The following is a 26406-nucleotide window of genomic DNA, read 5'->3' on the forward strand; positions in this document are numbered from 1 at the left end:
CGATAAAATAAATCGATTAATCAATAATAAATATCGATTATGCGATATTTACATTTTTTAACCGATTAATTTCATTTATCGTGGTTCGGTTGAATATTATTCACAATGTCCTCGTCGGTTCAAAAGTAATAATATCGCATAATCGCTATGCTATAATTTAAATTGACAGTAATATGTCTGAAATGTGATGATGTTGATTGGTTGCTTTAACTGAATTGGGGTCGGGCTACTTACACGATTAGCAAGTTCTTGTAGTTCTTCCATTGGACAAATTGAATGTTACTTCATTTTGTAATATGATACTACGCCATTACAAGTCAATACATTCCATCGAATAGGTTTGCTAACTGTACAAGACAAAAGTGTCGTGTATGTCATTAAAGGGCTGCCTGTGGAAACGTAGTATTCTGTATGGGATGATACTAGGACTCAATTATTAATATTTAGACTGCCATTCATGAGAGATAAAATGATAAGGAATGTCTCTAATATTTTAACAGGTTAATAATCTAGTTTGTGCCAGTTTTCACTTTTATAAATCTTTTCGCGATGTATAGGTGTTAACTACCCAAATCAAGTTATTTCTTATAACTTGTTCAAAAATATAGACATTCTTTAATTACATACTAATGAAAGTCGTAAAATATATTAAACTAAAACGTGTCATGCTTTGTATCCCTGACAAGTCATTCTCGCAGATTGTTACATGTCCCTGCCTCCTATTATCGGTTAATCGGTAAAAATACTTTTGAACCACATGGACGAAAGCAGAAAAAATATTTTTCACTAATCAACCAAATTTCACAAAACAATTGCATATGCGATATTAATTGTCGATTATTCGGTTTTAATATCGAGCAAGCGGTATCAAATATTGGATATGCTACATTATTTGTGTAAAGAAAAATGTGTTACTTTTTGTAAGATCATAACAAATGGCTATGTTTAAGTTGATTTGGGTCTGAAAACAAAAACAATTAATCAAATGTATAGTAATTTTAATAAATTCTAGATTCAACATCATGACTAGTCAATATATTACACATGAAAAGATTTGATAATGCAGCAATTATCAATAAAAAAAAACTGGTCTTATTTGGTAAAGAACAACTGATCATCTCTAATTACACAATAACAAGACTTGTCTATCCAGTTGAATATAACTGTCATTGTTTGTCTTAATGTTATACACATGTTCAAATGGCTGTAAGATTACTACATATCTTATATACCTAGTTATTATTTACATTGGAATGAACTATGTCATATTAAATTGTACAAAAACATCGCTCATTCCATAAAAATATTTCAAAGTATTCTGTGATTTAATTTTATTTGTTAAAATTGTGAATGCATTGAATATGGTTATAAAATAGTTGTTTGTGTTGTGATGTTTTCTTGTACACATGTGTGTCTGAGGTCTATTGCCTATTGATGAGATCAATATTGACCAGAGAACATTTACAAATTTCTGCATTGACCAAATTTAAAAGTTTAACTACTTCCCTGATTTTGGAAATTTTGAATTTTCACAACTATTGAAAGTGATGGATAAATTTGTAACAAAATCTAAAAAGTTTCAACAATTTAAATATAAGACAGAATTATTATTGAATTATTGCTTTGCTATAATTTCAAAATTAAATGGTAACATGCATACTAGTGTTTGGTACATGTAAATAGCCAAATGGGTTTTTTTCTGCTGTATTTTTCATAATAGGTCAATACAAAATGTTAATTCAAAAAACTGATTACTGTTTTTCTGTGATTTAAACAAAATACAAAACAAACCCTAAAAAACCTAAATATAAACTAGTAATACTGTGAGCAATCTCAAAGAGAATATCCATACTGCTTCAAATGGACTTCAATGTAAATTGCTTGTTGGATTATCTCCCTTTAGAGTCATCCAACAGTAATTATAATCCATTATGCACATCTACATATGATACCCAACCTTCCTATAAAATTACATCAAAATCCCTTGAGCGGTTTTGGAGTTGTGCTTACGAGTTTTGAACATGTAAAATCCATAATTTGGATTATCTCCCTTCAGAGTCCTTCAACAGTAATTATATTTCTTCATGCACATCTACATATAATTGTCCAACCTTGCTATAAAATTTCATCAAAATCCCTGGAGTGTTTATGGAGGAGTTGGACTTACAAGAAATAAGGACAGACGGTGTGATTCCCACCCAAACTCTGCCTTAACTTGGTTTAGGGGAGGTATGAAAAAATATGTGACCCCAATTTAACCAATCACAGAACTTAAAAAAATATAAGAAAATAATAAAACTATTTACAGAACAGTGACTGAATTAGACATTATTTTGATTCATTATTACAATAAATCTACAGCACATATTGAATTTTGTTTAAATATCACTATTCTTTAATATAAAATATTTAAATGTATCATGTTTAATTGTATGAAGAAATAATAACATTGTCATGATTTTACAACTTTAAGACACAGTAATTGTTAATATGACATTAGTCTTCTAAGAATGGCAACCTATTGAGTAAACCAAAAACCTGTAATGGAAAAAAACAACCTATTGTGTAAACCAAAAACCTGTAATGGAAAAAAACTATTAATATATGGAATGAATTCATTTACAATCAAAACTAGTGATGAAACTTTGGCTGAAAATTGAACTTAACTTGTATTTTATAGTATTAAACAACTGTGCAAAATTTTAAATTCATTGATGAGTTTTGGAAACAATTCAGACAGAAAGACAGAGGATAGACATGTAGCTTTTCGGGGAGAATCAGTGGCTATCTTTTTGAAGTCATGTAACTAGAATTAAACCCAATACCACCAGGCTAAAGAAATCCAAAATTTCTTTCCTTACATCATTTAAGTATAAGTGTTGGTAAGAATCAGGCAAAATGGGAAAAAAATCAGATACATGCATGTCAAAAAACCACCAAACTGACAATGTTATATCACTTAAAGATACTTTTTGTACTTAAAAAGACCATCATTTGATCTCTACAACACTGGCTTTGCTAAAAAAAAATTCAATAGAATATTAGAAAAATTAGGTTTTTGACAGAGTAATCTGCCCTTGAAATGTTCATTTACAGTGCATTTCAATGCAATTATAACTCAATTTGCCAAAATGATATGGAAAATATAGTTTTTTTCCTTGATTCTGATGGTGCAAATAGTCAAATTAAACTATCAAAATAATGGGGCTTTTCATACCATGTTTCACCCACAGCCTGATTCTTGCAGAGACTGACACCTAATGATTAAATACTTGCATGCAAAATGATCTAGATCATACAGTAATAAATCTTGAATTATTGGGTAAGGTTTAATTGGAACTATAATTATAAAACCAACACTCACAAAAAATTTACATACTAAAAGATTCTGTAAACAATAAGTAAAGCAAGCAAGCCAGTAGGGTTGACTATATCTCTTTCACATTTCAAAAACTTCTAAAACATTTACCTTTATAACATAGGCAGCAATTGTTCCAATTACAAAGAAAGGTAAAAATGACATCAGAGATTTTCTTTTCAGCTTCTTCCCAGATAACCATGATATGGTCCCCATTTTCTTTTGTGTGTAGGGAGGATACCTAATGCTGTATCAAAATATAAAGATATTTACCTATTATGAGAAGCCGAGGAAAGAAAACCATCCCTTCTTCGGACTTTTCCTTGACAGCCAATTGATGAAATTTAAATTTTTTTCTGTGTATGGTGGATATCTAATGCTGAAAATCAAATAATTGATAGCTTGGCCAGAAGTTTAGTTTTGATGGAATGAAGAATTATTGATTGACTGATTGTAGTTTAACATGCAATGACAGATAATTGATTTCAGGCAAAAAACTTTCAATAAACATACTCTGCTTTGTCTGAGCCAGATGCCTAGCCAGATGTAACGTATACTAGCTCAAATTAAAAGCTCACAGACATGACACATCACCAATTGTTACTCTGTCTTTCTAGATATGACAGGTGTTCGCGGAAAAAGCAGTGACTACCAATTTTAAATCTTTGTTATGAATTGGCTGTTGATCCAACCATTGAAGAAGTATTAAGAATGGAATGCCATTGTCAGCTAATGTGATAAGGGTGAATTTTAAATACAAATTAAACCACACTCCTTCCTAGCTTCTAGTTCAATACTGACTTGGTAGAAATGTATGTATTTTCTGTATTTAGTAAATTTCATAATTCAAAAGTAATTTTTTATTTTAAATTCCCATTTTTGTCATATTTATTTTCCAAAGGACAGTCCTTATTTCATATTACAACACCTATTGTCCAGGTGTTGTTACATATCAAACTAACTTGATGCATTTAATACACTCTTAATAGCATTTTTCAAAGAACAAAATAATAGGTAAGTTGGCCCAAATTCTTAAAAAAATCATGGAAATTAAGAAATTTAAGTACTTTAAAGTTTACTGGCACCAAGTAAACATAAACTGGCCTGGAGCTGGCATGTCAGTTAACTGCTAGTAGGCCTTAGTTTGTACATTTGTGTAATTTATATTCAATTTCTTTATAACAAAGGATTCAGACCTGTCTGAAAAAACGGATTTGTAGGTGTGTTTAATTGTGTAATATTTTTTCCACAGTGGCCAGATTTTAAAGGTAAAGAGTTGTGATCAAAGTACTGTAACCGACTGCATTTTTTGTGCCAGTCCCAAGTCAGGAATTTCTGGCCTCTGTAAGTCTTGTTTCATTTTCACCTTTAATTCATTTTTACCTCAAAAAAAAAGAAAAATGTTAATACCTTTGAACACTTTCCATTTTTAGTTCCCTCTCTAAGCATGCCCTGCTGTGACTGAATGTGTCAAAGGTCAACTTTCCATGGTAAGCTCCAATACCACTGTTACCTACCCCACCAAAGGGCAAGGACATCACTAAAAAGGTACACATAAAAGAGTTAAAGTTTAATTTTTAAAACATGTTTAAAAAATATAGGAATAAAATTCAAATTCATCAGTTTTGACCTTTCAAGGGCAATAACTCTTTAATGATTTAAATGCTGATGCCATCTTTTAATCCAATCCAGGATCTAGAAATGATGCTGGATGTAAATTCAGGTTAAAAGAAAACATTTTATCAGAAAACCTGAGTCAAAATTTATATCATATGCAATTAAAACACTGTAAACTGTTTTAGTTTCTTGAGAGATTTATTTTGCACTAATTTGGCAAGCAAAAAATCTATATTGAAATAAAACAAGTCACTGTGAATAATTCCCTTTATTGTGGAAAACATGTTACAGAGAGTGTTAGTTGCAAGATTGAATAACTGAAAAAGTGAATATAAGTATCTGCGAAAATAACTTGATTTACAGTATCATCACCAACTATAGGAGCCATGGGAAAGGGGGCTGTATTCTCTAGTATGAGTGTCAATCTTTGTTATGAACTAGCGGCTCTATAGAGCCTGAATTGCTCACCTGACTGGATAAGCAACAGAAGCAGCAATGTTTTTTCTTCGATAAAAATTCCTAAAGCAATATGTAGATCTCCTAATGTTGAACACTTCAACCATGTAAAATTCTGATAAACCCAACAGTTTTGGAAATTTATGTGAAAAACTTCTGTCTGAACCCTTATGTTCTATTTTTAGTAATGGGGGCCATTTTTTTCCACAGATCCAAAATCCCCATGCCAGTTCTATGGAGAACATCTTAAGGAATATTCATACCAAGTTTGGTTCTAATTAGTCTGATTGTGTCAGGGGAGAAGATTTTTTAAAGAAATAACATTAAAAATAGCAAAAAAAAAACATTGAACAAGAGGTTCCCAGGAGCCTGAATCGCTCACCTGGTTGAATTTTGCCTTTCAAGGGCAATAAATTAAGCAAGAAGTTGTCCAACAATTTTGACTCAAGAAAACTTTGATAGGACTTATCATAAGGATCATTTCAGTAAGTGAAAGTTTAAATCTATCATAGTTTTCAAGACATTGGTTGTAAAACTGTAAAAAAAAAACTTGTCATTTTCCTCTGTCAACGGCAATAACTCTTATAAGAAGGCATCTGACAACTTTTATGCCTGAAGACTTTTGTAGTCCAAAAAATAAGGATCATTTCAGCTATTGAAAGAATTTGGCTAAACCTTTTTGGAGATATATGTGTAAAACTACTGTCTGACCCCTATGTTTTATTTTTAGTAACAGTGGCCATGTTTTTCAACAGATCAAAAAAAAACATTTCAGTTCTATGCAGGATACCCCAAGGAACACTCATATCGAGTTTTGTTTCAATTGGTAAAATAGTGTCAGAGGAGAAGATTTTTGAAAGAAACAACATTAAAAATAGCAAAAAAAAACGTTGAAAAAGGGCAATAACTCCAACATGGCTTGATAGATTAAAATGAAAATTTGACCGCAGATAGATCTCATCATGCTGAACACTTTTACCCACCTCAGAATTTGTCTAAACCTAACGGTTTTGGAGATATATGTGAAAAACTACTGTCTGACCCCTTTGTTCTATTTTTAGTAATGGCAGCCATGTTTTTTGATGGATTAAAATTCCCTACATCAGTTCTATGCATGATACCCCAAGGAAAATTCAAACGAAAATTGGTTCCAATTGGTCAAGTGGTGTCAGAGAAGAAGATTTTTGAAAGAAATAACATTAAAATAGCAACAAAAAAAAAAAACGTTGAAAAAGGGCAATAACTCCAATATAACTTAATAGATTAAAATGAAAATTTGACCACAGATAGATCTCATCATGCTTAACACTTTTACCCTGTCAGAATTTGGCTAAACCTAATGTTTTGGAGATAAATGCTAAAAACTACCATCTGACACCTATGTTCTATCTTTAGTAATGGCAGCCATGTTTTTCAATGGATCAAAAATCCCCACAACAGTTCCATGCAGGATACCCCAAGGAACATTCATACCAAGTTTAATTCCAATTGGTCAAGTAGTTTCAGAGGAGAAGATTTTTGAAAAATTGTTAACGATGACAACAGACGACGACGGATGCTAAGTGATGGCAATAGTTCATATGGCCTTTGGTCAGGTGAGCTAAAATGGGCAATAATTCCAACATGGCTTAACAGATTAATATGAAAATTTGACCACAGATATATCTCATCATGCTGAACATTTTTTACCCAGTCAGAATTTTGTTTTGGAGATATATACAAAAACTTCGGTCAGACCCCTATGTTCTTTTTTCAGTAACAGTTGCCATGTTTTTCAAAGGATAAAAAATTCCCACATCAATTTTCTATGAAGAATACTTTAAGAAACATTCATGCTAAGTTTGATTCTAATTTGTCAAGTAGTTTTAGAGAAGATTTTTTAAGGTAATAATGCTATAAAAGCAAAAAAGGTCGAAAAAGGGCAATAACTTCTACATGGCTTAACAGATTTACATGAAAATTTGACCACAGATATATCTCATCAAGCTGAACACTTTTACTTCAATGTCAGAATTTTGCCAAGCATAACAAGTTTGGATCTAATTGGTCAAGTAGTTTCAGAGGAGAAGAGTTTTGAAAAATTGTTAATGATGACTACAAAGGAAGCAACAACGACTGACGTTAAGTGATCCCAATAAGGCCAGGTGAACTAAAAAGGAGGATGTTTGAAGACAAGTGGAATTCATGAATACAAGCAAAAGCAAGAAATTACTTTCATAAGTAAAACTATTCAATAAAACAAAGAAAAAATGTCAAAACTATTTGTTACTATTAATAATGTTATTCTTACCTCCAGCATGCATCAAAGTATCATTAATTACTAGACCACCACTCGTTGTACAACTTTTAAACTTGTCTTTCACTGACTTATCATTGGAAAATATGTACATAGCTAATGGCTTTTCTCTAAAAATCATCATAATTAAAGTATACAAAATTACTAAATAAACAAAGCAATCGGTGGAACAGACAGACAGGCAGACTTGACAAAGCCAATATTTCAGCATAACTTGCTTGTGGAATTACAAGGAACAAGTCAATATCTTTACTGACAATTTTTCTTTCAATGAATAACTTAGTTTGATACTACAAAGATCTACCAATGACCTTATACAGTAAAATTATTACAGAGGCTACCAACCTTTGTGGATTTTGTCAAGTTCAACATAACATTTACTTTACATCCTACAAATTAAAGCTGGCAAAATTATGAAATATAAAGACATTAACAATAAGTAAACATTAACTTTTTATGATGTGATGATGTTTGATATCATTAGTTTTATTAACAAGAATCGCTCACCTGGCAAACCATACCCTATTAATAAGTAAGTAAAGGTGTCATGCTTTGTTACCATGTTTGACAAACAAAAAGAGCTGAAAAATAGATATGCTGATGAACGCTGCAAGTTCAACTGAGTACCTAAGGCACTGTTAAAGGTTGGAAATGCTTCAGTGTTTTTAGAATCTCTGGAAAAAATTTGTGCAGGGGTTCCTCAAATGCCCCATTATTCCATAGGGATTGAGGGAGCATAAGTCCATTTTAATGCTACCAGTCAACCCAGAATATCATATTTATCTTATGAGTAGTTTTTGATCTTCATTATTCTATAGCCAAAAAAAGCATTTTGACCCCTATTTTGTATTTTTAGTAAGACTGCCATATTTTGCAACCAATGAAAAATTTTAAACAATAAGTTTGTGCAGGATACCCTAAGAAACAACTATGCTAACTTTCATTGAATTTTGTAGCATAGTTTCAGAAAAGATTTTCAAATGTGTACACATGAAAAATGACAAAAAAAATATCTGTTTTAGGGGCCAAGACTCCTACATCAGGCGACAAATAACTTTGAAAATTTCAGCAAAGGTATGTCTTCTGATGGTGAATAAAATTAACTCCATCAGAATTTTTCCAATTTCAACAGTTTATGAGTTATTTGCAAAAACTGTATCTTGATCCCTATATTCTATTTTTAGTACCAGCAGTTTGTTTGTTTGTTTGTTGGGGTTTAACGTCCGAGCAGCAATATTTCAGCTATACTCAGATAATGAACATGAAATTGATGATCAAATGAACATGAAATGATGATGAAAAAGGGATGGGATACAAGGACAATGGGGTCGACAAATTTTGATTGCCACTGAAAATAGGGAGAGGTGGGTAGGGTCGGGCAATTTAGCCTCCTGTGGCGGAGCACTATGGTTCCTACTCCGGGAGAATACCACAGTAGGGTTCTTTAACATGCGAGGAACGTGGCATCTTTCCCAACACGGTACACCACTATGGTTTGCGGTCAGGTTTTCCGTATTATAGCCTGACAACCCCAGCATGTTACACGCCAGGGGTACCCCATTCCACCACCTGGGGCACACATCCCAGTTGCTCTGTGGACAGAGCACCCTAACCCCCAACTAGGGTTCTGAGCACTATTTAGTCGCCTTTTACGACAAGCTTAGCGCTGCTGCAGGCCTATTCTTTTAACACCCGGACCTGCACGGGGCTGTACCAGCAGTCATGCTGTTCAAAAACTCAAAATATTTTAAATGATCAATTTGTGCAGAATACCCTAAGGAACATTGTAACCATATTTCATTTGATTCTGAACAGTAGTTTTAGAGAAGATTTTTTTTGAAATAATAACATAAAAAATAGCAAAAAAGGGCAGTAACTCCAATATGTCAACAGGTTTTCACCATATTTGACTACAGATAGATCTCATCATTGCTAACACTTTTACCCATTCAGAAAATGGTTTAACCTAACGGCTTTAGAGATATATGTGAAAAACTGTTGTCTGACCCTTATTTTCTATTTTAGTAAAGCTGGCTATGTTTTTGACATGCATCAAAAGCAACAGAAGCATAAAGTTTGTGCAGGACACCCTAATAATCAATCATGCTAAGTTTCATCCAAATTCATTTGGTGGTTTCAGAGGAGATGTTTGAAAAATTGTTCACAACAACGACAGACACCAAGAAACGGCATACGGCCAATTGAGCTAATAAAAAATTATTGATTGACCTTAACTTGATAAAAAAACAGTATCACAATGCCAAATAATAGATCCATATATGTTTCAATGTGAAACACATTCAAAGAAAAATTGCCAGAAAAGATTCAGTGACTGACAATGAGAAATTCTAACAGGGTAAAATGAAGGGAAAAATTTGATAATTTTGGTTGAGAATTCTGTTCAGGACTAACCTGCAGCATGCATCATAATATCATTAATGACCAAACCACCACTAGATGTTGTTCTTCTAAACTTCTCTTTTACAGAGTTATCATTGGAAAATATGTACATAGCCAGAGGTTTCTCTCTAAAACAGGAACAGTTTTAGTTATACCAACAATAATTAAATTGGTTTAAACCCATTTAAAAAAAGAACTTACTAATCAAGTTTGTTACCAACATCAAATCTATGTTCAATGTCTACCTATCAAGTATGTGTTCAATGTCTACCTATCAAGTATGTGTTCAATGTCTACCTATCAGGTATGTGTTTAGTGTCTCAAACTTCCCAACAAATATGTGCTCAATGTCTACCTGTCAGGTATGTGTTCAATGCCTACCTGTCAAGTATGTGCATACACATCAAATCTGTGTTCAATGCCTAACTGTCAAGTATGTGCTTACATATCAAATCTGTGTTCAATGCCTACCTGTCAAGTATGTGCTTACACATCAATTCTGTGTTCAATGCCTACCTGTCAAATATGTGCTTACATATCAAATCTGTGTTCAATGCCTAACTGTCAAGAATGTGCTAAGTATCACAAACTTAACCATTAAGTATGTGGCCAATGAATCAAATTTACCCATCAGGTATGTGTTCAATGCCTTAAACATTTGTTCAACGACTCTGATTTATTGTCATATCTGTGTTCATGACTAAAATATATCCATCAAGTATGTGTTCAATGTCTATCCTACAAATCAGATATGTGTTCAATGACCACAAACTTACCTGTCAAGTATGTGTTCAATGACCACGAACTTACCTGTCAAGTATGTGTTCAATAGCTTCATCTTCATTCTCTACAGGGACAATAGGTAAAACTGGTCCAAATATCTGTAAAAAAAATAAACAATGAGAGAATATAACCGTCAACACAATTAAGAACTAGAGGCTCTAAAGAATCGTTCACATGATTCAATAAGCAACATTCTATTTTTGTAATAGTGGCCATGTTTTTTCTTGGATATAAACTCCTAACGCTCATACCTAAGGAACAATCCTATCAATTATTATTAAAGTCTGTCCAGTAGTTTCTGAGGAGAAATTTGAAAGTAATAAAATTAAAAATAGAGAAAAAGGACAATAACTTCAACATGGCTTAACCCTATTATTAATATGAAAATTTGACCACAGATAGATCGCAACATGCTGAACACCTTTATTACAGAATTTGGCTAAATCTAAACGTTTGGGAGATATATGCAAAATATTTCTGTCTTACTTCCTTTGTTCTGTTTTCAGTAATGGTGGCTATGTTTTTGGACAAACCAATTATCCCCACAATAATTCAGTAGAGGACGCCATAAGGAGAAGACATTTGAAAAAGTTTACAATGGATGACAATGGTGACAATAGATCACATGGCCTAATAATAAGTAATTAATCTTTTTTATTCAAATCATACATCTTCCCTCTCTCTTACTAAGATTATGCTTTCACACAAAGATACTTGAAACATCAAAATTTGAAAAGACATTACATCATCATTTTCAATTTACTGAAGAGAAACAATATTCTATGGACCTGCTCTAAATTTACTGAACAGAAACAATATTCTATGAACCAGCTCTCAATTTACTGAACAGAAACAATAATTATGGACCTGCTCTAAATTTACTAAACAGAAACAACAGAAACAATGTTTTACAGATCTGCTCTCAATTTACTGAACAGGAACAATATTCTACAAACCCAGCTCTCAATTTACCAGTTAAAAACAATATTCTACAGATGTGCAGATCAGTTCTAAATTTATTGAAAACAATATATTTTTAGACTGACACAACAGATATAAGCTCTGCATAACAAAATTAATGTAATTCATGCCAGCTCTAAGCATGGTTGATTCTTAAGACACCATCTTCTCGAACATTCAGTGACCATTCTACAAATAACTTCCTTGCAATGACAGCCCTTTCAGATTTTAAAGATAATTGACAAGTAAACCCTTCAAACATCATCTCAGTGTATTCATCTAACCTCATCCTGCATAGAAGAATCAGTAAATTTGACATTTCTTAGTATGGTAGGAGAGATGTAATTCTCTTTCTCGTCACAATCGCCACCTATAGCTATGTTGTCCTGGCTAGCATCTATTACCTTCTTCACTCTCCTATTTAAAATATGATTGGAAACCATTTATCATTTTTTTTCCTTTTTTTCTCAGGAAAAGAGGAGAAACAATAATGAGCTTTTCATATTTCTGTAAATTTAACAAAAAAAATAAATATATCAACACAAGGTATACAAGTACATGTAATGACCTTAATTTTTTAGTGTTAAAAATTATATTGATGATAATTGTGTATAATTCACAGCATCAAAACACTTTCAATGTTGTAACAAGAAGTTCTTATAATATACAATATAAGACATACATTATTTTAAACAATGAATCACCACTTGTCATGAACATTGGCATAAAATATCACCATACCAAACTACTATAGGGTAAATTATTTGAAGTTAGGTCAAAAGGTCTTTTAACTGATCTTAAAAATTTAAACTGAAATCCGTGAAAAATTCTACATTGTATAACCATCTTCTATATAATAAACATACTCAAAATGTCTGTCATTGACAATTCTACTATAGCTCTCTGACTTTGATGGATCATCAGGATAGAATTCCCCCAGAGATGATTTCAAACTTTTGATTAACTCCTCCTACAAACAAAATTCAATTAATGTTTTGAAGATTCAACTTTTTAAATAATACAAAAATGTATGTAAAAAAAATGGTTCATATTCAAATCTTATTTCTAATCAATTTAATGCATTTATGTATTATCAAAACTTGGCAAAGTTTCTGTTTTGTGTTCCATTTAAAAGGAAATATACAAACACTCCGATCCCATTTAAAAATCAAATTCCTTTTTTTTCTTGTTGTGTTATCATTTCACAATTTTAATTAATTCAAGTAGTAATCTACAAATGTATTATTCCAAGAATTAGTAAAGTTTCTACCATTCTACTTTCATAGTATACTATTCTATTATATAAAAACATTCATTGATTGACAAAATCAATTCAGTTCATCTGCCATCACCTGAACGTCTTTAGTACACATGACATAATCTGGAGCAATACAAGTCTGTCCAGCATTACATGTCTTCCCCCACAGCAGTCTGTTAGCCACTGTTTTCATATCACAGTTCTTGTCTACATAAACAGGACTGAAATTGAATGAAAATATGTAAAACAAATGGATAGTATGTTTCATGATATTTGTGTGCCAGTATTTCTTGCATTTGTTTTACTTTATATTTCATTTTGTCATGTGAACTTTACATTGGTATTTATAAACATTTCATTTGGAAAATAAATATAAGAATAATATGTCATTATTCTTAGGACAGGTGAATTGTAACATTCAATAGTATACTGCAGGAAATACTTTCCATCAGAAAAAAAATAATATCAAATTTAATCTGGGATATTTTATAATAGTTAGATGTTTCCATGGCTATTTAATTGTTTCCATATACACATTCTTATCCTGATTAAACATTCAACTGTCTGGAATGGCTTCCTTTAGTGAGTATTGGTTTTTGTGGGGTAAAAAAAGAGTTCCCAATGTAAGCTGTTCATGATTCAAATAGTTTTTGATGTGACATGATATTCAGAATGTTTTAAGATATTTATAAGTATCAAGGATGATTTTAAATATTAAGATGCATTCTGCGTAAGAATAAGGCAATGGGGGGCACATCATTTCTCCCAATTTAGTCAATTTTTGCCTGAAATATATTCAGTGCATCAATAAAATAACCAAAAAGCTATTTAAATTTATCCTGAGATTATTTTTTACTGCTTGTACATGTATTAGGATAAAGTGCTAGGAAGTTTTCCCACTATTTTTTTAAATAATGCATTTCATCTCAAACAGAAGAATCAATTTCTTAAATGGCAAACTTTACACTTTTACTGTTATTTCTGGGAACTATGAGGTAAAAATACTTGAATAATGCAATAAAATCTCTGTGTTTCCTTTCCAAACCATATACACCTTTCGTGAGATTCTTATACAGAGAAGTACTTAATTAGCATCAAGAATATCATTCAGTGGGATGTTTTATGCTTAGTTTATTATCCAGGATATTATTTAATGGTTACTGGGTAAATATCATCATGGAAAATATTTACTTACATGTTCATGTTTAATTTTTTTAAAAGGGTTGATGATTCCAAGGATACTATTTAACAATAAAATTTTATCAAGGTTAAATTTCAATGACAAAACATTAAACTAATCATATTACTAAAATATTTATCCATATAACGAGAATAGGTATGGTGTATATGTCAAAGAGACAACAACCCCATCGGGATGAATTGTCAGCCCAAGGCCACCCATTGGTCTTCAATGAACAATGACGTAAGAGAAAACACTGTATGGATGAAATCTTATCCTGTGGATATTATTTCACGTTATTTTTTTCCAGAGGATATTTTTTTTCAATGAAATATAATGATCCATGTTTGTTTTATTTGAATCAATTTGTTCACACAAAAAAATACACAAAAGTACCCATAAATACTGCTATTTTTAATTTTCTTAATATGATTTGTTTATCATGTAAGAATTCTGGAATTCTGTTCTGATACCATATAAGAACTATTCTGGATTTTATTTCATAGTATCAAGTAATGTCCTAAGTACAATTAGGAATGCCTTCAGCTGACACAAACCTGTTTCCTGATAATTTATTGTAACATTATCAATCAAGCATTGGAAACAATTTAATACGAATGGAAAAATTTTTTAATAAAAAAATATCCTCCAGATAAAAAATAATGTGAAATAGCATTTGAAGGATAAAATTTCATCTGTTTATTGATTTTTTTACTTGATCTTTTGGTTATGATCTGCTGATCTATTATACTGCAGTAGTGGATAGGTAATTTTGGAAGTGCTCAGATGTGGCAGTTGAATTGTAGATAAGTTATTGGCGGCATGTTTAATTTTGGAGTTCTGACTGTTTAAAAGCCCTTTTCTATTGTTACTGTCCCGGAGTTTTTCGCTCTATTTCTTAATTCAGTTGAGTCAAGACATATTGTATATTCTACAAGTATTAGAATATTTACTTGGTGAATTCTGAATTCACATTGAGGACACTATATTTTTAGTATTAGTTTTGATGTATAGATAGGCAACCTGGTCCCATAGACAGGTAATTGAGTGCTTTGTGTCTGGTATTTTTGTGTATTTTGAGAGTTGAGGTATTTAGCTCCCTAATTCCCATATTTGATATTTGGTATACTGAGAGTTCATATTAGAGTTACTCATTATATTTGGTATGAAACATCCTTTTACTAGAATGGCTAAGCTCTATGTTTGATTATTGTAATGCAGGGACTTTTATATTTTCCATGTGTGACATGTCTATTTGTCTATGTGTATTGTCTGATGTGATATAAAATATATATTACATGTATTATGTACTTGCAGGGTTGAACCTTTAGACATCTAATAAAGTATATATTACACCTAACCTTAGTATCTACAACCCCTATTACATTTGCATGTGTTTACACCCATTTTAGAAAGATATTTATTGTACATTAAGAGATTTGCTTAAAAGAAATATAAAATAACCTTTGAGAGCACACTCCCATAACCCATAATCCTTCAAAATGGACACAGTCCCAAAACTGAGCCCCTTGCTTCCCATTAGAGAGCACACTCCCATAACCCCCAATCCTTCAAAATGGACACTTAGTCCCAAAACTGAGCCCCTTGCTTCCCATTAGATAGCACACTCCCATAACCCCCAATCCTTCAAAATGGACACTTAGTCCCAAAACTGAGCCCCTTGCTTCTCATTAGAGAGCACACTCCCATAACCCCCAATCCTTCAAAATGGACACTTAGTCCCAAAACTGAGCCCCTTACTTCCCATAATATTTCTGTAAAAATTAAAGCCAAAATTGCAGCTTGTTACCAACACTTCATCAAAGTTTGAAGGCAAAAAATTAAGGTGCTACCAGAGTATATGACTAAAAAAGTGTTCTGCAAAACAGGAGCCTGTGTATCCCCATCCCACTTGTTATGGTTTACCAACACTTCAAGCAAGTTTGTTTAACAAGAGTCTTGCAAAAATAAAGGCATAATCTTGGTGACAACACAGTCTTGACATACTGAAAAGTCAAAAAACATTATAACTTCCCCAAAAATACATTGTTGCTTAATAATTATCTGATTATGTGGGAATAATAACTAGCAATCATAATTTACAATCCTGAGTATTATACACAACACAGTGCCAAGATTAAAACACTAATAGTATGAGTAACACTGTACCTTTTGCCACCTAACTCAAGTGTAACAGGGGTCAGGTATTCACTTGCAGCTTTCATCACAATCTTGCCAACAAATGCATTCCCAGTATAGAATATATAGTCAAATCTCTCCTTCAGTAAGGCAGTAGTCTCTGGTACACCTCCATTTACAACCTTTACACACTCCTAAAAGTACACATTATATAATCATTTCAGTCCACAATGAGGATTTTGTTGGTTTTGTTTGTTTGACTTTGAAAGTTAATGTATCAGACAATAATGATCTTCCTTTAAGTACATCTACATATGATGCTTATTCTTTCTATAAAATTTCATAGAAGTCCATTGATCAATATAAGAGGAGTTGTGCTCATGTAAAATCTTCAAAGTAGATTATCTCTCTTTGCACGCATTATTCATCTTCATAATGCACATCTACATATGACACTTAAGTTTCCAATAGAGGAATAGAAATACTCAGTGGTAAGTAACTGCCCAATCTGAAGGTTTTAAATGGTAATAATTCCAAATCATCTTCAAAATATACAGAGGAAGATGTTTACAAAATGCTGGAATTTTTAATTGACAACATATTTGTCCAGTGTGGTGGACATGTTTTTCAACAAACGGTCAGCATTCCAATGGGAACAAATTGTGCTCCTTTACTCGCTGACCTATTTCTTCACTCTTATGAGGCTGACTTTATAGCTGATTTGATCCGAAAGAAAGAATATCGTTTGGCTAGATCCTTTAATTTCAGTTTCCGCTATATAGATGACATATTATCTTTAAACAATCCTAATTTCGGGGATTTGTTACATCGCATCTACCCAAAAGAACTTGAGATAAAGGATACTACAGACACTGAGAAGTCAGCCTCATATCTTGACCTACAATTAGAAATCGATGGTAAAGGATACTATTGACCAAACTTTACAGCAAACGTGATGACTTTTCATTCAAAATTGTCAACTTTCTTTTCATCTGTGGCAACATCCCTTCGGCTCCTGCATATGGAGTGTTCATATCACAACTCATACGTTATGCCAGAGCTTGCCGAAACTACGCAGACTTTTTGTATCCCGCTAGAACTCTAACAAATAGGCTTCTGGAACAGGGTTATGTTGCTACAAGATTGAAGTCATCACTACAGAAGTTTTATGGTCGTCATCATGAACTCGTGGATCATTATGATGTATTCATCAGCACCATGAAAACTGATTTATTCAACGGGTCATAGTTTACCTTTCCTCATTTGTCTACCCTGGACTTGACTTTTTATGAGCAACTCCGCGGGTGTTTCTAGAAAAGCAGAGGACGCTTACCCTACCTGTGCACCTGGTCCATGCTCCCAGTTTTTAGTGGAGTCCAAGTTGCTCATTTACTTTTGTTACTTTGTATGTATGATTTTAGTTACTTTATGTTCTTTGTTGTGTATGTCTGTTTTCCATGTCTGGCCTTTGTCCCTGGATTACATTCTTTTGATTACCGCTATAACCTTGGTTCCTTTGATTACTCTTTCGAACCAAACCTCAGGGCTAGACGGTAACTTTTAAAAATTTGTCCATTTTAAAACAATTTTGCTTTAGGAAATCCTATACATTCAGAAATTAATGTATGCATCAAATATTAAGATTTTGTTGTTTTAGTTTGTGATCATTAAGAGTTTAAGTCAGTTACATTTTTCACAATTATTTTACAGTAGCTCGTACAGTAACAGGATAAAGTCTATGTTATACACAACCACTAACATTGTCCAAGTACTGAGGTACAAGTTTCTCCAACAGACTGGCAGTATTCAATGATACTTCTGATGGCTTCAATAAAACACAATTTCCTACAGATAAAGACCACATTAGATAAACTATGCATAAAGCCATATATAAGTTTAGTACAATTTGAAATGAGGTGATTATATTTAACACCATTATGAATACTAAGTTTTTGGTTGTTAAGGCTGTTGCTCTATTTTTTATTCCTCATTATTACCAAAACATCTTAATTCAAGTTGCATTCCAAATTTTATAAATAATTAAAATGAGTATTTATTTTCTTATTTTCCATAAAAATATGCGAACACTACAATATAAGTACAGTTTCAATGTTAGTGAATCTAGAAGAAAACAATTAGTAATCTGACAGACTTTGTCATCTCTAGCCAAGCCATTTATTGAAGAGATAAGATACTACATATAAGCACACTAACTACCTAAGCCAACATTTAAATAAATAAAAATCATATGTTTAATGTTTCAAATTAAAGATTGTCAGATAATGTTATTCCATATTAATCAAAATATTTATTTTCACCACATTAATGGTTAATTTTTGTTTTGTTTCTAAAAAATATTAAATCAAATTATTTATTTTCATCATGTAAAGGATAAAGTTAAGATCAAATTTAATCAAAATATTTTTACTCCTATCTTCAAAATCAAAATATTTTTTTTTTTTTCAAAAAAAAGTTCAGACAAAATATTTATTTTAAAATTCTTCATAATCCCCCCTAAAAATCAAATGGTCCTCCCTTAATCATTTGACTTTATGATAAACAAATCAAACTGACATTTTCTTTTATCTCTAAATATTGTTATAGAAAAGATCATTATATTTTATTGAATGAATCGTGAATTTTCCAGTGACGATACTGTGAAATTAAAATATACAAACTTGGCTAAATATGAGAAATGCATGCCACAAAAATAACAGTATTCTAATAGATATATCAAATAAGTTTGGCATGAATTCTACAAGTTACATGAAGAGTTTGTTAGATAATACTACATGAAGATTAAGGATGAGATCAGTTTCAAAAAAAAGGTAACAGATAGTTTTAACTACATTCATTACAATTGAGCTTAAGAACCTAATAAAATCAAAGTATTATAGCAGCTTTTTTAGTTTAACATTAAGAATTGTCACTGTTCTCTTAACAAGGATTTCTAGCTACTCCCATTTTGCAAGTAAGGTATATATAGTGAAAAGGGTGTCCTTCCTTCCAAGAGGGTGACACATCTCTTATCCATTACTTCTACTACATAAATGAATGGAATTAAATGAAAATTTCACAGAATGTTTATTACAATTTCCCATTGTACACCTCTTATTTTAGCTTTTGGTCCAAATTAATTTGAAGGTTTCACATAGTCCTTTATTAATATGGGGACTGGGGAACAATCTCTTACCCATTGATCCAAATCAATTTGGGGGTTTCACATAGCAAAACATGGACTTTGTCCTTTATGAATACAAGCCCATGAGGGACCCATCTCAAATCCAATACTCTTCCAACACCACTGGATAGAATTAAATGAAACTTTCTCATAACCTTTATTACATATTCCTAATTCGTACCTTGATCCAAATCAATATGAAGGTCATAAGTTGTAAATGTTATCAAACGAGGGTATCATATTACTTTTGTTGTTGGACCTTTCATAGCTTGCTTAAAAGTGTGTTTCACAATTGTAGACCTTTTGATAATTTCTGAAAGTATCTACCATTTTGGATTTAGGTTATCCCCTGGTCCATGTCTTGTGTTTCACAATATTAGTTCATTCTTTTTTTCATTTTGTAGCCACCCAGTATTCCTCTAACAATTATTACATAAATATTTTTTTCATTTCTATTATAAAAATCATTGGTTAATTTTTCCAAGATGATATGTATATACATGAATCTCATACTTTTCAACAAGCAGGAGTAATGTTAGTGGAAAATCTAATATCAAGAGCTTACTAAGATCAATGATACTGTTAGATAGTATTTAACATGCACACATCACCACATCTATGAATGACACATGATATTGTTAAATTGTATTTAACATGCACACATCAACACATCTATGACAGAAACAACACCATGGGTACCTGCAGCAAGAGCTCCAAACAATGGCATTATTGTCAGTTGAATGGGATAGTTCCATGCTCCTAAAATCAAACTAACTCCATATGGCTCTCTCTGAATGTAGGCTCTATCCATCAAATTTAATAGTCCCTTTTTAACCTGAAAACATTCATATTAATAATTACATTTTCAATTTATAATTATAAGTTTCCAAAGCCCTTCAAAAAAAATATGCCAAAATGTCTACTTTCCTTCAACTGGTCATCCTTTGAATCATTACATAAAGGCATATTTTACAAGTAAGCGTTATCCTGTAAAGTCAGAAATTGTTACATGTTTTAATTAACACAAGAATTGCAATCTTAAAAATTTTGACTTTTTTTCCATTGCTTTAGTTGGATTTTCTAGATATACAGCAAGTCTAAAATCACATCAAGATCTTAACTACCAAAATTATAATAACTAATACATGCAATAACTTCTGAATTTACAATGATTTTACACCACAATTAATGTACCTGCTGCCCATTGGCATAATAGTTAATTGGGTAGTTCTAAGCACCCATAATGAGTGCTACACCAAATGGTTCTTTCTGTATATATGCATTGTCCATCATGTTGGCTAAACTCTTTTTTACCTGAAAGTTACTGGTAGAATGGAGACAGTGCACACCTACTGGGGTACTCTCAATGAATAACATTTCAGTGGTCAATTACTCATGACACTAAATTTCAAGCAAGTAGCATTCAGTATAAATACTTTAAAGAAAAGAAAACTTCGTATCGAAAACAAATATTAACTGACAAGGGAGAGAAAAAAAATTAAAATCTCCCACATAAACTGTAAGACTTGTGGTAGGTTTTTGGTTAAAATTCCTGTATCTTCTGTGAAAAATACTTAAAAATAAAATTTTTGCATAAAAAAATTGCTTTTACATAAAAATGTTTTAAATGAAATAGTATCAATGAGAGAATCTCCCACATGAATGGTTGCAAAGGTTAACAGGTATGACCTTAATACAGGACATATATTTACATGTATTAACCAGAGTGATCTATAAATGAACTCATCATGTATAGTAACTCTTGTGAGGAACTGTTTTTATCGCTTTCTATGCTAGGTCAAACTACAAATTTATAATTCTAATAAAACTGTCAGAATTTCCAATTCAACAAATAAAGATCAAGTGAAATTCTGAATTTCAAAACATAGAGAGTTGCTGAACATATTTAATTTTCATAAACCTCATAAACTGTAACTCACAAAAATAGTACTTTCACAGTACAAACTTATAAGCATTGACAATTCTAGGCTAAAGACAATCTATCAATAAGAGTCGTACCTTCTCTGGTTTCATCCAATCTTTTAGGTTGTTCATTGTTTCAATCAAGTCATTTCTACAGAAATCTATTTCAAATACAACAGCTTCAAACTTTGGCTGCACAAATAAAGTGTGAAAAATAATTAGAAACACAAGAAATCCTTGGTTTAACAGTTGATAAAAAATGTCATAGCAACAGTGACAAGCTTACAGCAATAACCTACAACAATTTGACAATTCTAGAACAATCATATAAGAACTGTCTAAATAGGTAAAGAATCAGCTGTGAACTGAAGAACTATGATTCAATAAGTTGTTTGTCAAATATAATGTAGATTAATCAGAATTGTTTTTAGAGTCTCTAAATTGAAAAGTATAGCTATAAGTAAAAAACAAAACTCTAAATTAATAATTGCTTTAAAAATACAATATAAATCACTTAAGAAATTTTCTGTACTAAAACAAGTCATGCATCTGACTGTCCACAGAGAGCATGCTTTCATCAAAACAACAAAATGCATCAATCTAAAAACACGAGATCTGCTATAATGGACCAAGTATTTCTACATTATAACAGAATCACAAACCCTTAATGCAGACTGTGATATCTGAATTAACTTCTTGACAATAAAATGATTCAGAGAGCATAGATTGATACAATCATAGAGGTTGGACCTGGAACAGTTAGGGCAAGTATGGATATACTTGGCTAATTTTGGGCTGATTACTCAAGAATGTAATTGATTACATCATGATTACATGCCGTAAAAAATGTTATCTGATTACATCATGATTACTCATAATTTCAAATATAATTGATTATATATGATTACTTTTGTCAAAGTAATCATGATTATTTTAAGATTGCATATAATTACTTCAGATATTTCCACCCATGAATGGAAGAAAACAAATTTACTTCCTTAGCATAGGTAATAAAATAACAGATTCAGCAAAATAATTTATATAATTTTTAAAGCAGAAGAAATAATTAGTGCATCATATACATATGAAAATCGAACGCTGACATTGAAATGTTTTATTTGACTTTTATTAGTGTCTGTTTAAGCGAAGTGACCAAAAAAAATGCCAAACAATTACACATGTGTAACTTGATTTCTTTATATACATTGGATCAAGCCACAATAAAATCATTTACAAATAAAGACAAAATGCTGTAAATTCACCAACAGTTTCACAATTTTTTATGTCAACATTATGCCATAGAGGATTTTGCAATAAATTATCAAAAAACTATTTGAAAAAAAACCTTTTTAATTGTATATGCTCTATTTGTTGTGGTAAATTAGTGTCAGGAAACAATACAAAAAGGAATAGAAATTTAATTGAAGTGGTACACCCCTATTATCTATTCAATAAATGTATAAAAATGTATACATGTAATAGTCAATCTCAATTTTCAATTGCTAAAATCAATTAAAATATTAAGTCTGATAAACAGCGTAAAAAGGGAAAATACTGATTCTTTATAATCTATTTTTTACATAATTTTTTGGGGGTAATGTAATCAAAATCTAATCAAAAAGTAATCATGATCACACCACTTTTTTTTCTTTCTTTTTTTACATGTAATCGATTACATTTGTTTACTTATGAAAACATAATTGATTCAGCTGATTATGATTATGATTACAATTACTCCATCCCTATCCTTAGGGAAAAGGCACCTTGTGGTACAATTTATGAGAGTTCCATATAATAATAGTCAAGTTATCATTTTGACAATAGGTAAATGATAGTTACTGCCCCTTTTTTGGTCCCTAATTCTTGATCTGCAGAAGTCACAATTACAAAATTTTTCCTAGTTTTCCTTTTGGGGTAAGGCAACTTGTAGTAATTTTTAAAAGAGATCCATTCACTTATCCTCAAGTTTTTGTCCAGACATGAGTAAAATGGTTGTTTCTAGTCCCCTTTGACCCATCATACCTGAACGGTTCAAGTCTTAACTCCCAAAATCAATCCCAGTCTGAAATTTGTGGAATATAATATTGTGGAACACGATTATAGATATCTACAAGTTTTACTGGAGATATATAAATTCTATGAAATGCTCATTTTTGGCCCCTTTTGGTCCCTAACTTTATAAAAATTTGGGCAATATCCCTCAAAATTAATCTCTTTTTTTTGTGGTTTGGAACCTTGTTATGAAATTGTATAAAGATCAATCAACTAATACTAAAATCATCACAGGAAACAACATTGGAAAAGAATCTGCCAAATAGTTATCAACTTATTGCAAGTCAATGTTTGGCAGCTGCTTGCTAACTGCCCAAAAACTAATATCCAATTAAAAATAGAAATTTATAAAAAAAAAAAAAAAAAAATGCAAGGCAGCTTACATCAATAGAAACTTACACTTAAAATGTTTTATTGAAAATTAATCTACAACTTGCCTACTTAGAAACCACCACCACATACCTGCTTATTGATGGGTCATAAGCTGGAGGGTCTACATGTATGTTTGTGTGTGTTTACTTTAGCTTTCACATATTTGATTGTTCTGTACTAAATACCAAGTATCATAACCAAGTGCCAAATGGATGCAAAATGTTGACTTACACTATTCAAGACTCAATTACAAAACCCAATTAAGCCTTAGTTATAATCAAAAGAGACAGTTTTGGGAAATGATCCACAGTTAATTTACAAAATATTACATAATAAAGAATATCAAATTTCATTGTGTAATACACAAACAAATCAAATTTCAAGACTACGGTATTCCAAGGACTTTATTGAAATTGATAAATGTGTTTTTGGGTTATTGTTCACAAACATAAAATCCCCATTATTGTATAAATAAGTCCCATAACTCAAAAACTAAAAAGCAAAAAATTATAAAAATGTAAAAGGAGTTTACAGTCACATCAATCGAAAGAATGGGAGAGCATGACTCAACTTACAAAATTATACCTCCACCACTGAGGATTGAATCCTAGACTGCTCGGTGACATACAAGCGACAAACTGATTTGACTAAAGAATTAATCGATTTAGCCAAGTCAGTTAACTGGCTACTTAAATTTCACTATATACATGTACCTACTACGACACAGGTAGGCTGTCCTGCCACATTTTCCTCACTTCCTGAGTTTTTGCACCACGAATGACTCTCAACAACAAGCACTAGCTACACAAACCCAGTGGGTTTTAGTTGGGCAAAGAATGTAATGGGAGAGCTTACAAAATTATACCTTTGCCACAGAGTATCAAGCCCTGGACTCTTCAGTGACAAGTCAACAAAAATTCGATACTGCTGAAGCATTCATCCTTTAGCCAAGTCAATAAACTGGCTATTTAAATCTCACTAAATACCTACTACAATGCAGGCACATTGTAGGTTGTCCTGTCACAGAAAGAAACAATTCACCAAAGTTTCACCAAAATTGGTGGCAGCGTTTTTTAGTTATTGCGCTAAATATGAACAATGGACAGACCGACCTCTGCTAATATACCATAATGCATCCTGTCTAGACAGACAGACCTATAAAAATAGGAAAATTCACACTATTTTAAAAGAATAATGTCCAGTAACTTATGAAAATCTAGGGGGAGCTTACATCACTAGAAATAACCAATTCACTACATTTTCAAGAGAATTCGTTTTTGATGTTTTTTTGCATATAAATACTAATTTCAAAAAAGTTCCCTTAAGATTTTTTGAATAGTTATACAATGATACAATGTGCATCATTCTCATCAAACCTTATGAAGATCTTTATTCAAGGCCAGTGAAATTGCTTCACGGTTTTCGTCCAAGAGTTTTAAAACTCCTTCTAACTGCTTATATCTCCATTCATATGACCTTGTTGTTCCAGTCCTGTAAGCTAACTTCAATTCATTTATTAGCTGAAAAAAGATAAAATGTTTATATGTACATGTATTTCTACCCAAGAGAAAAAAATTAATTGCTTATTGAAATTATCAATCTGTAATAAAAAGTTAAATTGAAAGAATTTATACAAACAGGAAGTAAAAGTATTTTAGTAGGACTACCTTTGCTGAAGAAAGAACTGTCATATTAATACATGTTTATACATCGCATCCACCCCAAAAATCTTGAGAAAAAGGATACTACAGATACTGTAGAGTCAGCCTCACGTTTTGACCTACACTTTGAGATCGATGGTAAAGGAAAACTACTGACAAAACTATACGACAAACACAATGACTTTTTATTCTGTATTGTCAAATTACCTTTCACCCATGGCAACATCTATTCAGCACCTGTGTATGGAGTTTTCAGATCAAAACTAATAAATCATGCCAGAACTTGCTGTAGCTATGCATACTTTTTGTACTGCACTAGATTTCTTACAATTTGGTTTCTGGAACATGGTTATGTTGCTACAAAATTGAAGTCATCTCTACAGAAGTTTTATGGTCGTGATCATGAACTCAACATTGGATTTAACAGTGTATCCATTTGTTCAACTTGTCACTGTTTCCCTTCCTTCTTCCCTGGACTTGACTTTCTATGAGTAACTCGGCTGGTGTTTCTACAAAAGCAGTACCTATAATATCTAAATTATACGACACTGACAGTAACAATAACTAAACATGCATACCTCTGTGTAGTTAGCCATATTTTACTTTGTATATTTCTGAAGGTGCGTCTAATTTTTATTCGTGTAAGCTAGACTTCTTTCGTGTCCTATTACGTAAATCAAACTATGATCGTTCTACTTTTGCATTCTACTTTTCAACCTTTGAACTGAGATTTGATACTGCAGGGGTACGAAACAATTATTTATATGAAA

General features: G+C 31.7%; 1 protein-coding gene across 7 annotated transcripts; it reads right to left on the bottom strand.

Moving 5' to 3' along the window:
* Positions 1-981: 981 nt before the first annotated feature.
* Positions 982-26379, bottom strand: LOC148608954 (aldehyde dehydrogenase family 3 member B1-like). 7 transcript variants are annotated; one of them, XM_088541801.1, is made up of 14 exons: positions 26215-26379; positions 25352-25495; positions 21648-21743; positions 20328-20463; positions 18207-18292; positions 16478-16641; positions 13223-13349; positions 12737-12840; positions 12155-12287; positions 10938-11008; positions 7722-7837; positions 4769-4898; positions 3632-3737; positions 982-2538 (listed from the first exon to the last, which is right to left on the bottom strand). In XM_088541801.1, exons 1-13 carry the CDS (start codon positions 26230-26232, stop codon positions 3635-3637), a joined length of 1428 nt encoding a protein of 475 aa, XP_088397927.1. In that variant the 5' UTR covers positions 26233-26379; the 3' UTR covers positions 982-2538; positions 3632-3634. The 7 variants fall into 7 exon arrangements, with proteins under 7 accessions (XP_088397927.1, XP_088397925.1, XP_088397926.1 ...); XM_088541799.1 differs by lacking the exon at positions 3632-3737 and adding an exon at positions 3470-3605 and having other exon boundaries at positions 26215-26373; XM_088541800.1 differs by lacking the exons at positions 3632-3737; positions 7722-7837 and adding exons at positions 3470-3605; positions 10140-10255 and having other exon boundaries at positions 26215-26373.
* Between the last annotated feature and the right edge of the window lie 27 nt (positions 26380-26406).

Source organism: Perna viridis, chromosome 8 (genome assembly GCF_037379345.1).
Source record: "Perna viridis isolate PV_CMFRI_1.1 ecotype Kerala chromosome 8, ASM3737934v1, whole genome shotgun sequence".
NCBI lineage: Eukaryota > Metazoa > Mollusca > Bivalvia > Mytilida > Mytilidae > Perna > Perna viridis.